Below are 15,287 nucleotides of genomic sequence, written 5' to 3'. Positions count from 1 at the left end.
AAAATTTTACAGCTTCCCAGTAGATAAATTCTTTGGTTAGTCCAGATGAGAAACAGCCTTCTGCCTATGCTGGTTGTCTTCAGTGGAAAAACATAGTCTGTCCACTTTCCCTTTCTTCATGTGAACCTCCCAGAAGCAGATTACTCAAAATATCTGATGCACAAACTGAAACGAGTGTATCAGCCTTGGTCAAATCCTACACTGAATCATACGTCCACCCCATAGACTTCAGGTGAGTTGTGGACAGACACAAACTAGTGCAGAAGGCAGGCAGCATGGTCCATATGCAGAGGACATTTTTCTTCTGAAGAACACTTGCTGTAATTAACACACTTAGGAATTTACCTGCAGGAAGTTCCCTCCAAGAGCAAGCCTCAGCGAGGCAGCCCAACCACACCAGAAAGAGGATACCACTCCTTAAGCTCAACCACCTTAGAGTTTTTCAAACAGAAATTGGCACACTGAAAAAAGTATTTTGCAAGAAGAGACCATTGCCATCGCAGTACAAGCACTTGGACTGAGATACAACAATGCAATATTCTTCTGAGTTCATTAGTGCAAGTTTCCACATGTGAACCCCACACAGAATGCTGCACATGAAAAAATGTAAACAACAGAGAAGTTTCTATTCCCATTGGCGTGCCAGCCTCAACACCCCCTGCCTCGACACACCCGCCCTCCCCCCCTTCATATAAATGGTTTTGAGTTCCCTTATAGTTCACAATACCCTCCTCAACATCCATCCTGCTGGAGAACACAAACAAGCTTCTTCACCAGCAAGGAAGAGCCAGAAGAACAGCTACCACAATTCCCAGATACCTAGAACGAAGCTGGGCAAAAAAAACCCCTTAGTATGCCAGAGATCAACTGCAATAGCCTGGAGACCACCCAAGGCTTTTAGAAGATTCCTCAGGTAGATTGGACTACTAAAAAGACCCTTTATTACAGCTGGAATCCCAAATGCTACGGTCTTCTGTGGAGCTGAAACCAAAGGAAGCTCTAGTACTCCAGCTGAGCAGCAGCACTAGGAAGAATTACGTGTCACGAATTCTGTCAAAGGCATGACTTAAAGCCCATGCTACATTTTCAGGTTATTTCTCTTTTAGTTGAAACTGGCTGGGAAACAAGCAACAGAGAACAACAAAACCTGAACGGCACATCTGAAGAGTTGTTACACCCAAAGAATAGGAGGTAGAAGCTCCTCAGGACCTTTGTTTTGAGACAGAAGACTCAGAGGGCCAGTCTTTGAAGGCAGCGAGCACCTTCACCTTGTATTCGATGTCACCAGAAGGTCCAAATGCATAATGCCGTCTTAAGATCAGGTACACCGTGAGCTCCACTACAGTCAAAGCAAATCCAAATTACTGCACTGGAGTCAAAGAGGAGTTAATAATATCCAAGGTTGCCCCTCAACCTACACAAATAAATGTTTTCACTTGATTATATACTCTCCCTGTCAAAATCACCGTGGTGAGGCTGATAGGAGAAGGGGCTAAATATGATAATATACAAAAATAGAGATGCAAATATAAAGTGGTTTGGTTAAGAATATCTTAAAATTTGACATTCACAGCGGTTAATACTAAAGTATTAAACTCACACCACGCAAAAGAGGAGGTATGTCAAAATCATACTGAGAAAAACTGGCTTTACCTAACACAAAGAAATCATGAGCAGTTAATACAGCACGGGAACCCCTTCTAATGATCAAAACTTCTATCTTTTTTTATGGACAGTTGCTCCACTGAAAGTTAAATGCTTCCTTACTAGGAAAAATAATATATATATATTTATATATATGATTTGTATACTGTGATATCAATATACACTGAAAGTACTGCAAGGATATATTATTCATTTACAGTAAAACTAACTATCCACGGTTAAATTCATAGTTTATAAATATGCTGTCTATATTATATGTGGTATAAAAATATTTGACATTTTGTGGGCACTAGGTCAAAATAAGGTTTTCTTTTTTAAGGGACTAAAAATCATTCAGGTATATGCATATTACCCTTGTCAATTACGTGAAAATCGTACTGACCTGGTACAGAACAGAATCCTACTGTGTTGGTAAAATGAAGAAGGTAATGTATAGCACGATAATCACTGCACAACAATGCTAGTTAGGAGAACAAAAGAATCTACAGCAGCCCAGTTCTAGCAGTAATTTAAATAAGGATAGAATGATTTAAAGTGACATGGGCAGGAAGAAAGGATGCAGAAGAGATGGGAAAAGCTAAACTGGAGAAAAAAAGCAAACTTTAAAATATACCCAACAAAAATCACTGAAATTCCAGAAGCAAGGAGGGAGCTCTAAACATTCTAGTTTGGTATATGCATTAAGGAAAAACAGAGGTGTATTAATTTTAAAAAGTGTGTGATTATTTTTCTGGATTCACTGCTACGATCGCTGTATTCCTGTAGAAAACAAAGCCCTTTGTGTAAGGTTAATATCTGTCCTGACTGCATTTTCAAGTTTAACTTTAGTTGCTGGCCCTCTCTAGTTAACATAGAGGTTATTTGGCTACTTCCAAGTATCTATGGTATGCTGCTCTGAGACAGACTTCTTTATTGTTAATTACTTTAAACATTTTTGGTATTGACAAACCCCTCATCTCACCTCGCTGGACAAGTAACACATCCCGGTCCTTCCGCTCCCTTATGTGCTCAGTCACTTCACTGGATTAAGGCATGTTTTTGTGTTCCATTTGCAAAAATAAAAACTTTTTGTACAAATGTCTGGGTTCTTTTATACAAAAATTTTTTCTTCTTATGGCACAAGCAGCAGCTGCTGTTTTAAGAAAATATATAAATATCCTTTTTTTTCTTTCATCTGTACAAATATCTTCAGTATTCCTCCACCCCATTTAATAACATTTAGCTGTACACTGTCCTACCTCCTCCCTTGCCGAGAGCTCCCTCCCCCCTCCCCAATAGAACATTTTGTATTTACACTTTTCACGGCGGAGGCAGATATCGGGGCGGGGGGGCTACCCCTCATGAGGAGTCCGTGCAGGGGGACGGTGGCGGCGGGTAGAGGTGGTGGGAGTAGCTCCGCTCCGTGTAGGGGGAGGGCGGGCAGCTTTCATAGTTCTCCTCTGCTGACAGGTACTGGCTGCGAGGAGTGGGCGGCGGGGGGACGGGCTCGGAATCATAGTTCAAGTCACTAGTGTAGCCCTTGGCCGTCGCTGCCGTGACCCTTCGGCTGGGGGCATAGTCACTGTCACAGACATCCGTGCTGCAGGGCGTCGTGGGAGGTGCAAAATGCCGGTAGCTGTAAGGCCTGTAGCTGTGGTGGGGAGAATTATGGGAAAAGTGTCAGCATATAAAATGACTGTGTGTTTTGGGTGATGTGCGAGTGGCAGATAAGCAAAGGTGGGATTGGAGAGCGGGTCAGACTCTCCGCAGCAGAGACACAGCATCACACTCTCCTCCTTCCAACACCGCAGACTCACTAAGTCCCCTGCAGCAGGCCTACCTCTGCGCTACAGCATCCGCTGGAATACTAATTATTAATTAGCTACCAACAAAATGCTCCCTATAGCCTTAGCTCAGGTAGAAGTTGCTCCTAAGACAGGGGGACTGGAAGGGCACAGATAGAGGGGACGATAGCTATGTTGCAATTATATGGAGAAGGTATTCTGTTTCCATCATCTAGTTTATGGCTGCTAACTTCTGAGCCCAAACAGGGAGAGTGAACATCACCTGGCACATTCACTGCCAGAGCAGTAACTCAGATGGAAATCCCAAAGGCTACTACCACAAAATAACTTTTAAAATGAACCCAAGATAGTTTAAAGAAAACAAATCAGAGAGGGAGGTGCTTGGTAGCTACAACTACCAGCACCAAAATCAGTTGCCAGGAGTGGGTCGGGATGCAGCTCCTCTATATTCAAGTCAGAACATTAGGAAAGACGGAAAGATCAGAAGCAGGAAGACCAGGGTTTATTTTTGGGATGGGGGAGCATTCCAAAGAACATTCAGCCCTGTGCTATATTCCTAATACCATTTGTAATACTCAAAGTCACACCAGCTAACCAGTGAGCAGCGTGATTCACGCCAATGCCAAATTTTGAGTTTATTTCATTAGAAAGCTACTCATCATTTTAAAAGATTTTTCATATGGCTGCAAGCGACCATTATAAACATCTGGTCTGACCTTCTGCACAACAGAGGCCATATTTTCTGCTAATGGAGAAGAGATGTCTTTTCAGCCCCAGAGACCTCATTATCCAAAAGCCCCCCAAAGGCTTTGTGTTAGGAAGGCATTTCTTTCAGCAGACAAATACAGTGCTCTCTTCTCATTGACCAGACCTACTAGTGATTTGGGAGGGGAACATTTATGTCCTTGGGTAGGAGGTCTGTCTTTATTTTTGGTAATGAGTCATAAAATAATGAACTCTAAATAGCATCTTACAGGGAACGTAAAAAAGAGATATTCAAGTAAACAGAGATAAAGCTTGCATGCCCATAAATATCAGTCAGAGAAAACAAACAAAACATTAGCAACCTTTTTCAGATATTAACCCTTAATATGTCAAATTAGAATTTCTGTGCTTTATCTAGGCCATAATATTAATGTTACTTCTGACCTACTGGCCTTTATATTGACAACTTTACTCCATATGGTGTTTGCCTATCATTTCCGAGAATCATGTAACAAATTATTTAGGACAGAAGCCCAAAACGAGGCAGGGTTCATTCCAAGGTAAGTATTTTTGTCTCAGAGTTATTATGGCACTAGATTTCCTTTCATATTTAGCTAATTTTGCAATGCATGTTGTCATTCCCCCTAAAGCAATATACCCGAGAGGTGTACCACTAACCCACTTTATGATTTACCTCAAAAACTGCTGCACTTACATGCACGCATCAGTGACTCGATATATGTGAACCCATTGAAGCACCTGTTTTAGTGCTTGCAGAATTAGGGCCTTTGATTGCAGTTCTTATGGAGCAGAGGCTGTCTTTATTCTGCATTTTCTACACTAACTGCTTTGATCCTGATGGAAGCTATTGTAATAATTATTACCTGTAGGATCTATGAGTGGATGGGCTGTTTGAAGAATAACCAAATTCCATGGTATAATGTGAACGTTCGGTAGCTGGTGAAGGTGGTGGGTTTAAAATCTAAGGGGGGAAAAAAAAAAGAATAAAGCCATAGTTTAAAAAAAGAAAATATATGAAGGAGAATCAGGAAAACATCAGGTTATAAATTTCTTCCTAGCACTGTTTAATAGGAACCTTAAGTTAAGAACTCCATATATAGCTCCTCTCAACAAACAGAATTTTTCTCCTGTTTATTCCCTAGTTCTTTAACAATCATTGAAAACACTGCTTGTTACTATTTCCACAGAAGCTATTACTAAGCTTTCTCAAAAAATACTGACTGCTGTTGCTATTTTGACATACCCAGTGCTGAAAAACAAAGTTGAAGCTAGCTGTTCAATACTAGATTGTCAGTAGGGATACCACTGCCCTAGGCAAACTGGCAGATGCCTGCTCCTGCTAGCTTGCAGTCCCCAAGTATAATACTCTTTATAATATTTGCAGCGTGCTGTCCAAGTCAAGCATTGATTCCCTATACAGGCATGTTCTTTCTGCAAACAGTATTTTGATTAGTTTCAAGACACAACATGATGGGTTGATTCTTGGAATCAAAACCAAACAGGTGAAGATTTCAGCCTGTGCTGACCAAGCACATCACTCTTTAACACTCCATAGTGGCTTGGTGGGCTTCTTATAAAAATAAATAAAACAACCACCACTGATGTTAGAAGTAAAGAGACAGGGAGCCCTCTAGGGCTGGTACCAACTTCTATAGAGCATCTAGTGCAGTGTGCTGCCCATTTGTGACTAAAGGAATGCTATGGAGTTGCAAGACACTTTTTTATTTATCTGTCACTTGGCAAGATACATAACACGAAACTTCATTTTAATTCCTTGAAAGGTCTATACAGAATCAACCATCATCTTACCTCCAGAGGCAGATGGCAGAGTATAATGGAAGGAAATCCCTCTACCAGAGCTGCTCAGCATTTATAGGGATTTTTTCATCTCCCCTGACATTCAATCTAACATCTTTTTCTGGCACTGAGCTCTCTCACAACTTTTTAAAATTAATAGAAAATTCCTATACTGTTTTTGAAGAAGACAATCTCCTCTCCCTTCCTTTTCAGAATCACTTCCTCCATATTCAAACATGTTTATTAGGCTAGAAAACTAAAACAAAACATTCATCTGTCAATTAATTATCTTCACAAAGACACCAGCACTTCTCTGAAAGCTGTTAAAGGTCTATGAATAATAGAATGACTTACTGGAGGAAAGTAAGTGCCTTTGGTACTTGAAGAACTACTGGAAGAAGCTCCAGTGACATGGGCCCTGTCATAGGGTGGCCCACTGCTCCCTCCCATAATGCTGAGGGAGCTGATCACAGATTTACCTCGAGACATCCCTGAAGAAGAACAAAGATGTATGTCAGTATTAAATTCTTTGAAGCAAACAGAGAAAAAAAAGCTTAAAAAATAATGTAGAGGATAAGAGCAGTATAAGCACAACTCCTAAAACCAAAATTAATCTTCTTGGTATTAATAGCAAATTCGGTGCTCCCTGATGCACAACTGGAATGCAGACTGTCAGGGAATAAATGTGTTGGGTTTGTGTATCAGCTACTTAACTGGAGGACTTGGCACTGGGCTATACTAGACCTCTGTGAAGAGAAACAGATTTCTTTCACTTGAATGGCTGGAAAAGACTTGAGAGAACAGGCATTCAGACACTATTTCTATGCCTCAGAATAAAACATGAAACTGACTCTGACTACCTCAACTGAGCAACTGAAATTTGTGCAGGAGAAGAGAGGGTTTCTGTTCTTTAATTTCCACACTGTTAAGTGAGCTTGTGCTACTGGACTGAAGCAATCTGGCAGAGAGTCCAAGCGAGAAATGCAGAGGTCTGCCCCCGTGCTCGAAATAATGGTGGAAATTCTGTTCAAAGACTCTCTTTATGAAAGCAGGTTATTACAAAAAGCAACATGCACTATTTTAACTCTGTAACAGCCACACAGAACCTCTGTGTTCTGACTGGAAACTGCTGGATCGAAAGCCACATGTTACAGTACATATTTAATCAGTATATACAGAAGCAATGCATATAAATGAAGTACAACACTGCGGTTAAGTCTCACTTTTGAAAGAGCAGTAACATCATGCACTTAGATTGGCATTGGAAACTTCACCATCAAACAAAATAAGCCGAGACCACAGTTATTGCTGGTCAGTGCAGACTTCACAAGAAGTTTCACAAGCATACAAACCCAGTCTACAAATCTAATAAGAATAATTACATGATGTTTAAAGTCTCACAACTATAACTCAGTGTAACTTCAGTGTGTACTGTCGTGATACCTTGTTGATGCTATAATAGGTTTCTTTAGTAGCAAAAGACGACAATTCCCACTATATTTGTATTTATTTGATACACAGTTCTGCCAAGTATCTAAATGCTCGTGCATAGGTAAAATAGCAGTTCATTATTATTATTAAGGATGGCAACTAGCCTTAACAATCCTGGTTTCCATCAGCTTCCAAGAGTGATGCACCTGGAACAGATATCTATGTATGCTTAGCTACAACTATGTGGTGCCAAAGAGCAGGACAAGGATCACACCATTTACTCACCAGGAAGAGACCCTGACAAAGAGCTTGGGTGAGGCACATAACCAAGAGGTACAGAGGCTGGTCCGTGCACCACATAATCATTGGTCATTGTTTCCCCATCTCCCTTCATGCGTGGGCACAGCACTCTCTGGCAGATGAAGTACATCGCTGCAACCACAAAAACTGTCAGGATCACACCAATGATGGAGCCTATTGTGTTGTTGGGCTGTGGTGCAGGCTCCTCCGTTGTGTCTAAAAGGAAAAAGAAAAATCAGACCATGTAAGTTAATCCAACAGCTTCACGTACCCTCAGTTTTCCTGACATCCACATAGGAAAAATAAAAACCTCCTCTTCTGTAGGCAGACAGCTTTCAAATTAATATATGTTAGGAACAAATGGGCACTGGGATTGGTCTGTTTAAAGAGTCTGAGTGTCTGTAAGGGCTATCTGCGCACAAGATGATCTCCACACATGCAGAGAAGTTTCTGAATCACAAATGACAGGAAATGAACAGTACATGCGTGTGCAGGGGGCTTGATGAACCAAGGTCCTGATCTTGCTTCATGCTGACAGGCAGCGCTATCCTTGAACTGAAGGAACAAGACCTGCAGTCCTAACTCCAGAGGGTACGGTGCTGGGGACTCCAGTTACGCTTCTGCTTGTCATTAAAGACAATGGCAACTACATTTCAGGTTGCACCTCCTCATATAAGCACCTAGTTTATCACCCAGTGTAACAGACTGGCACATCCTTTTCTCAACTGTGTAACATTTACTTATGCTGAACAGTTGAGGTGATGCACCAGTGATGAATTTTGGGTTTGCTGCTATCTATTAAACTACCTAACCTACTCCACACTGATGGTTACAGATAAAGCTGAGCATCAGCTTTAGAGGTGCCATCCTTGCGAGGAATCTGTATCTGAAATGATTATTCAACAGTCAAAATGAGTGGCTTTCCCTACAACACCAATTCTAAGCAATGACATTTCTGGGAATAACTGACAACCCCCTGCCTGCGCTTCATGAATTTGACAAGAAAAGGAGACTTTAAAGTATTTTCCTGTTCCAGTCAGTGTTTTACATCTTATCCATTACTGAAAGTCTTTTCCTCAACACGTTTTCTTCTCCCTGAACACCAAACCCACACTTTAACCAGCTTGTCACAGTCTACAGAGATAAGTAAACAGACTTCTGATCATACTGGAAGAGGGACAGTGACAACTGCAATCTTACTCTGGGTGGGCTAATTTTCCATCCTCTGTTACAAAGCCAGAAAATATATGAACTATAGTAAAGATAACTGCATATGTCTGTGATAATATCACTAATAACTTCGTAGCACGACAGAACATCTCCTATTATTCTTTCTTAAGATCAAGGATCCAACTATGGCTTTGCATTTTCAAGTTATGTGTGTGTCAATCATGATACATGGATCTCTAACACAAGAAGAAATGTCCCTACCCAGACTTGTGCAAAGCATTTGACGCTGTCCCAACAAGATGACCTTGCCCCTAAATCAGAGAGATATGGATCTGACAGGTGGACCACTGAGTAGATAAGGAATAGGCTGGATGGTCACACTCAGAGAGTTGCAGTCAGTGGCTCAATGGCCAAGTGGAGACCAGTGACACGTGGGGTTCCTTGGGGGTCAGTATTGGGACCGGTGCTGTTTAACATCTTTGTCAGTGATATGGACAGTGAAACTGAGTGTACCCCCAGCAAGTTTGCCAACAACACCAAGCTCTGTGGTGTGGTCAACACACTGGAGGGAAGGGATGCCATCCAACGGCACCTTGATAGGCTTGAGAGGTGGGTCCATGCAAACACCATGAAGTTCAACAAGGCCAAGAGCAAGGCCATGCGTGTGGGTTGGGGCAATTGCAAGTACAGATACAGGCTGAGCAGAGAATGAACTGAGGGCAGTCCTGAGGAGAAGGACTTGGGGGTATTGGTTGAAGCTCAACATAAGCCAGCAATGTGAGCTTGCAGATCAGAAGGCCAATCGTATCCTGGTCTGCATCAAAAGAAATGTGATGGGTAGGTCAAGGGAGGTGATTCTGCCCCTCTGCTCTCATGAAACTGCACCTGGAGTCCTGTGTCCAGCTCTGGGTACCCCAATATAAGAAGGACAGAGACCTGTTGGAACAAGTCCAGAGGAGGGCCATGAAGATGATCAGGAGATGGAACACCTCTCCTACAAAGACAGGCTAAAAGAGTTGAGTTGCTCAGCCTGGAGAAGTGAAGGCTCTGGGAAGACCTTATAAAAACCTTTCAGTACCTAAAGGGGCCCTACAAGAAAGCTGGAGTTGGAGTTTTTACAAGCGCATGTAGTAACAGGATAAGGGGTAATGGATTTAAACTGAAAGAGGGTAGATTTGTTTTAGATATAAGGAAGAAATTATATCATTATGAGGGTGGTGAGACACTGGAACAGGCTGCCCAGAGAAGCTGTGGATGCCCCATTCCTGGAAATGTTCAAGGCCAGGTTGGATGAGGCTTTCAGCAACCTGGTCTAGTGGAAGGTGTCCTGGCCCATGGAAAGGGGCTTAGAATCAGATGATCTTTAAGGTTCCTTCCAAACCAAACCATTCTATGATTCTGTTTGCAACTTATTTTAAAGCACCGATGGTGAAAATGAACTTTCCAGTTGGAATTTTAAAGGCAGTGATTTTCTTGCAGAGCCCTGGAGGTTTCAAGGTAGGGGATATCACATGTTACAAACCATAAATCAAGCTCAGAATTACATCTTTTCAAGATACAAAGGAAATTTTAGAAGGTTTATTCTGTAAACAGAGTGCTCCTCTGATTCTAAAAGCACCTGCTATTAATTCTCCGGATCAGAAAACCATGAAGCAGAGTGCTTATATATAAAAGGCTCATGCTGCTAGAGAGATTTTTTATACCGCACCATTGCAGCATACTAACAAGTTATGGTAAAACAAACCTTTTATTTCTTTCAAACGTTTAAAATTATAAGTGGAAAAATTACTATCCTGTTCTGCCTCAGATACTACTTGTTCCGAATACTAGTTATTTTTGTTATTCCTCTTCCACCACATTTTGCATTAATGGCATCACAACAGTTATGAACAGGAGCATCCATTTTGTGAACAATTAATTCAGTCTGGTTGGTAGAATAAAATCTAAGTCATAAAAAAGGTAAGAAACAAATTTTTGATACTGCAATCTAGTCTCAGGTTTTATACTTACAGCATCCTTGCTCATCTGAGCTGTCACTGCAGTCCAGGTTGTGGTCACACTTCTTGCTTTTCCCAATGCACTGACCACTGGCACAACGGAACTGATCGTTTAAACAAAGCACTGGAAAGAGAACCCCCCCACACACACACCAGAAGTCAGTATCAAAAACTTCTACTCTTTAAAATTATTTAAAAACCCCAAGACAACAAAGTATACAATCAGGAGTATCTTGGGAGAACTTAGCCTGCTGCTAGATTCATTTCTTGAGGTAACTGGTGGCATACAAAAGTCCTTAATGCCAACCATGCAGTAAAAGAGATTCAGTTTTCTTTTGAGGGTTTGCACAGAGGTGTACCTGGTCCTTACTGCCTGCTATTTTACAGTAAGAACGCTACAAGATAAAGTTACCTTGACTAAAAATAACCCAGAAGCAGAAGTTCACTGAGAACACAGGCACTTATGCCAGGACATAGGTATTGCAAAATTACTATAAGAATAGACAACTCTAAGCATTTACTGTAATATAAGAGAAAAGAATTAAGTTATTAAAAATAAATCTGCCAAACCATGATGATAAAATTGTTTAAGAAAAATAAATGTGGTTTCTCAATGCCCTTGTGCACTTCCTGTAAACCAGAAAACTCCTTGATCATGGGACAATATATTTCACCTGACATTATGTTTTTAAACTCCAATGAAAGACAGAAGATAAAACTGGAGCTTTGCCAGTACACTCAAAAAATAAACTACCACTTTGGGAAAAAAGGTGCTGCAGGCAAGGTGCTGGCTGCTGTTGTTTACACATATTTTTTGCCTCCTGTTTCTTATAAATCCAGAAATTCTTTCTGACTTCAGTTGAATTAAGTTAAACTAAAGGCTCTTCTGATCTGTAATCAACTTGAATACTCTGAATAACAGGGTCACTTTGAAGGTGATAAACAGCCCCTGGTCTGATACCTTCAGTTGCCGGATGGCAACTGGGACGCTAACTTACACCACGTATTTTCAGATGTCAGCATCTCATCTGGTTAAAATATCTTTCATCACACAGGAATTTCTGCATTGGTCTGTATATTTTTGTTTGAGCTGAAGCACATTTTTTTGAAAGAAATTCAGCCTTGATTCAAGACCCTTAGACAGTCTTTTCAAAGAAGGAAAATGTACTGCAAGGATATGGAGAAGAGGCATCCTTTCAAGCTCACAAGTTGCCCCTACAACTCCTCACTACTTGCACAGTGGGGAAATGGGGAGCTTGCTCATGTTTTACGTTGTACAGTGGTGGGATAGTTCAGATTCCACCAGCATAACCTGTCCATTCAAAAATTTAAAAAAACCCTAATTCTCATTATGTTGGCAATAGCACCTCCCTCTGTAATCATGGCTTAAATACTCTCTTTTGATGTGCTCTATAGGAAGAGTAGGTCTCCAGGAATCTCACCTGTCTGTCACTCACAAAAGCTTAAATTAATTTTGTTCAGGTATTATAATAATCCCGAGATCTTTACTTGAGACAAGGTACACAAAAAACTAGGATTTGCTCCACTTTGTAATTCACTCCAAGTTACCAGATTTTTTAAAAGGTAAAAATATATCATCTTTTTAATGGTACTTTTCACAAACGGAGCTTAAAATCACTGTGCAAGAGATCAGTGTTATTTCTGTCTCACAGGTTGAGAAATAAAAGTGCAGAGTTGTGAAATAATTTCCCATTCAACAGATCAGTTTAAAAACTAGCCAAACCTCAGACCCTTCAAAATCCTACTCAGCAATAACTTTGGTATCTATCGCAGTGTCCCCATGACAGTTTTATTTTCATCATACTCTGAAAGAGTCTCTGTACCTTCACAGTTCTTCTCATCTGAGTTGTCCTGGCAATTTGCTTCTCCATTGCACCTAAGGGCACTTTCTATGCACTGTCCACTTTCACACTGGAACTGGGTGTCTGAGCACACTGGGCAGTTCTTTTCATCACTGTGGTCTTCACATTCAGTGAAACCATCACAGCGCCAGGCCACCGGGATGCAGTCAATCTCACCTGTGAAACAGGTGAACTGCTGAGGTGAGCACGTTGGTGGTTCTTTAAAAAAAAACAAGCAAAAAACCAAAAATTAACATTCCAGGTGAACAAACAGCAGATCAGGACAGGTAAGGACAAGAAGAGCTCAGTTGCTTTAATTTATCAAGCGGCTGATAAACCTGCCACGTCATAAGGTAATTTCCACTGCCACTGCCTCTGCAGTCACTTGTGCAGATCTTGAGCCCCAGGTGACTGGTGCAGGCTCAAGCTGGTGGAAGCTCATTAGACAAAGAATAAGAGGAACAGAGCAACATGCACACCCAAAACACAATTATTTTCTTCCCTTCCCGTTTCAGCTTCTTACACTCTTCTCTTAGGAGGTCTTCAAAAGTTTTCATTTAAAGTCAACACACTTTTTTACAGCACTGTATACATGACCGATGGCTCACTTTTTAATGTTCAACAGTCATTGTACAGAAAACGTTAAAAGCATGTAATGTGCTGCAGATTGATGCACTGTGACTCAATGTCTAGTTATGTGCCCTTGACTGCTCTGTTCAAAATTCTTCTAAAAAGACAAAAAACTGCTCCATCTAGTCAAGTTGTGCTATCTCAACACAGCTGTTAGCTGTTATTTAACATTTACTACAGTAACTGTTAATCTCATGCAGTAAGTGTGGATTTTTTTCCTCTTTTTTAAGCCCCCTTTCCTCCCCCCCTGACTTTCTGGCCTAGTATTAAACTTGCTCTGAGAAAATATCTGGATTATGTTAGCTCTTGTTCCATTGTGAGACCACACGTCGCCTTGATGGCAAGAAGATTGCATAATAAATCCATTCAGTACGGTGGCACAAAGAGTCCCACGCACCAAAGTGCTTCTCCTCTCCCCCAGTTCCACCCCACCCTTGGAGACACCAGGGCGTAGGCAACAGTGGTCGTAGCACCACAGAGGAGGCAACTCACCCTTCTGGGATTGCAGTTCAGAAAGACACGCACAGGGTGAGTTTAAGGAGGACAGTGCATCAAATGGCACAGACATGGTGTAATATGTCAGAATGTGAGCATCTATCATTATTTGAAGAAGGAGAACATACAGAGTAATAGGAAAAACTTTTTAAAAGAATTATACAAATAAAAAATCAAGTTGAAATAATTCAGTGGTCTTAAGTAGAAAGGGTGAACAGAAATCCTTATTCAACAGTCAACTAGTGAATTTTTACTCTTCTCTTACTCTTTCTCAATACTTGCAGATTTAGCTGGGGGTGGAAGCATGTAAAATCCCGTAACAGCACCTGGTCCACTGTCACATTCTTGCTGCTCAGAAGCCACCCCCAAAACCAGAGAGACAGCGCACACAGAGCACAGAAAGGACTTACCTCCGCAGGACAGTTCATCCTGCAGCAGAACAAGGTGGACAGGGCAAGAGCAGCGCGTGGTGCCATCGCCCTTCACGATGCAAATGTGCGAGCAGCCACCGTTATCTTGAGAACAAGGATGTTGTCCTGTGATTTTAAAAATAAGAAATACAGGTTCTGAAAAGAAATCCCCACCTCTTTTCTGACCATTCAGTGATTTCTAAGGGCTCACAGGACTACATTACTTCCTTCCCCCTGGGGAGGGCACTACTAAAACCAACTCTGAAAAAGTTGTATTTTGTTGTGTGCATTATTTTCCCTTTGCACGCATCAATAATTATCACGCACATCAATAATTGTCTGTGATCTGAACCATTGTGAGAATCATGCCATGGGGTCTACTAATACAGTAAACAGCTCTAAAAGCATTTGGCTTCTTGTGTGAGGTAAAATTAGTTCTGCAGCAAAAATAGCAGCATTAGTAATACAAAAAGATGCCTTGGATTCCACACCTCATTTTCTCTACCAAACACCATTAAAAAAAGTAAACTTTTCTAATTTATGAATTCTGAAGCTTCCACGCTGTCTCTGAAACTCAAATTAACGTGCTCTAGATAAATATGTCTCTTCATTTTAATGTTTAATAAGGACAACATACTTCTCTTGGAACTCCTGACAGATGTACTGAGATTAATAGCAAACAAAACTAGTAGTAGTCTGCACTGATGCTTTAATTAAACATCCCCAGACATTTTTCTACATGTTTCTCCAAGGCATGCACCACAGCCTATTAACTCGGCCTATTTCCTCCAGGATGATGGCAGCTCCACAGCTTTAACCATTGAACTCCCATCGTTTCAAGCAAGTGTAGGGGGGAACGCTATATCCTGGTAAACAGAAAACCACAAAACCAGAAAGCCATGTTCAACATAAATTTTTATTTAATACACAACTCCTTTGTGCAATGCAACGTTGCTCTTCTGTCGTTTACTTTCAATACAAATTGCCGCCAACAAAAATTGTTCGCTTTGCCTTCAAGGC

At 41.1% G+C, this 15,287-nt stretch overlaps 1 protein-coding gene across 4 annotated transcripts in view; it reads right to left on the bottom strand.

Moving 5' to 3' along the window:
- Window positions 1–707: 707 nt before the first annotated feature.
- Window positions 708–15,287, bottom strand: part of LRP6 (LDL receptor related protein 6) — a 124,146-nt gene continuing 109,566 nt past the window's right edge. For 3 of the 4 annotated variants that reach the window (XM_082043678.1, XM_082043680.1, XM_082043681.1), the window contains 7 exons: window positions 14,268–14,393; window positions 12,715–12,951; window positions 10,884–10,994; window positions 7,689–7,919; window positions 6,327–6,463; window positions 5,039–5,136; window positions 708–3,295 (listed from right to left, as the gene is read on the bottom strand). In XM_082043678.1, coding sequence (XP_081899804.1) covers window positions 3,004–3,295; window positions 5,039–5,136; window positions 6,327–6,463; window positions 7,689–7,919; window positions 10,884–10,994; window positions 12,715–12,951; window positions 14,268–14,393 — 1,232 coding nt within the window. In that variant the 3' untranslated portion in view covers window positions 708–3,003. The remainder of the gene's footprint in view (window positions 3,296–5,038; window positions 5,137–6,326; window positions 6,464–7,688; window positions 7,920–10,883; window positions 10,995–12,714; window positions 12,952–14,267; window positions 14,394–15,287) is intronic. The other variant, XM_082043679.1, reaches the window with a different exon arrangement.

Source organism: Streptopelia decaocto, assembly GCF_964273445.1.
Source record: "Streptopelia decaocto genome assembly, chromosome: 1".
Taxonomy (NCBI): Eukaryota; Metazoa; Chordata; class Aves; order Columbiformes; family Columbidae; genus Streptopelia; species Streptopelia decaocto.
The sequence above is the reverse complement of the archived record's forward strand: the minus strand, read 5'-3'. Positions and strand labels throughout refer to the sequence as shown.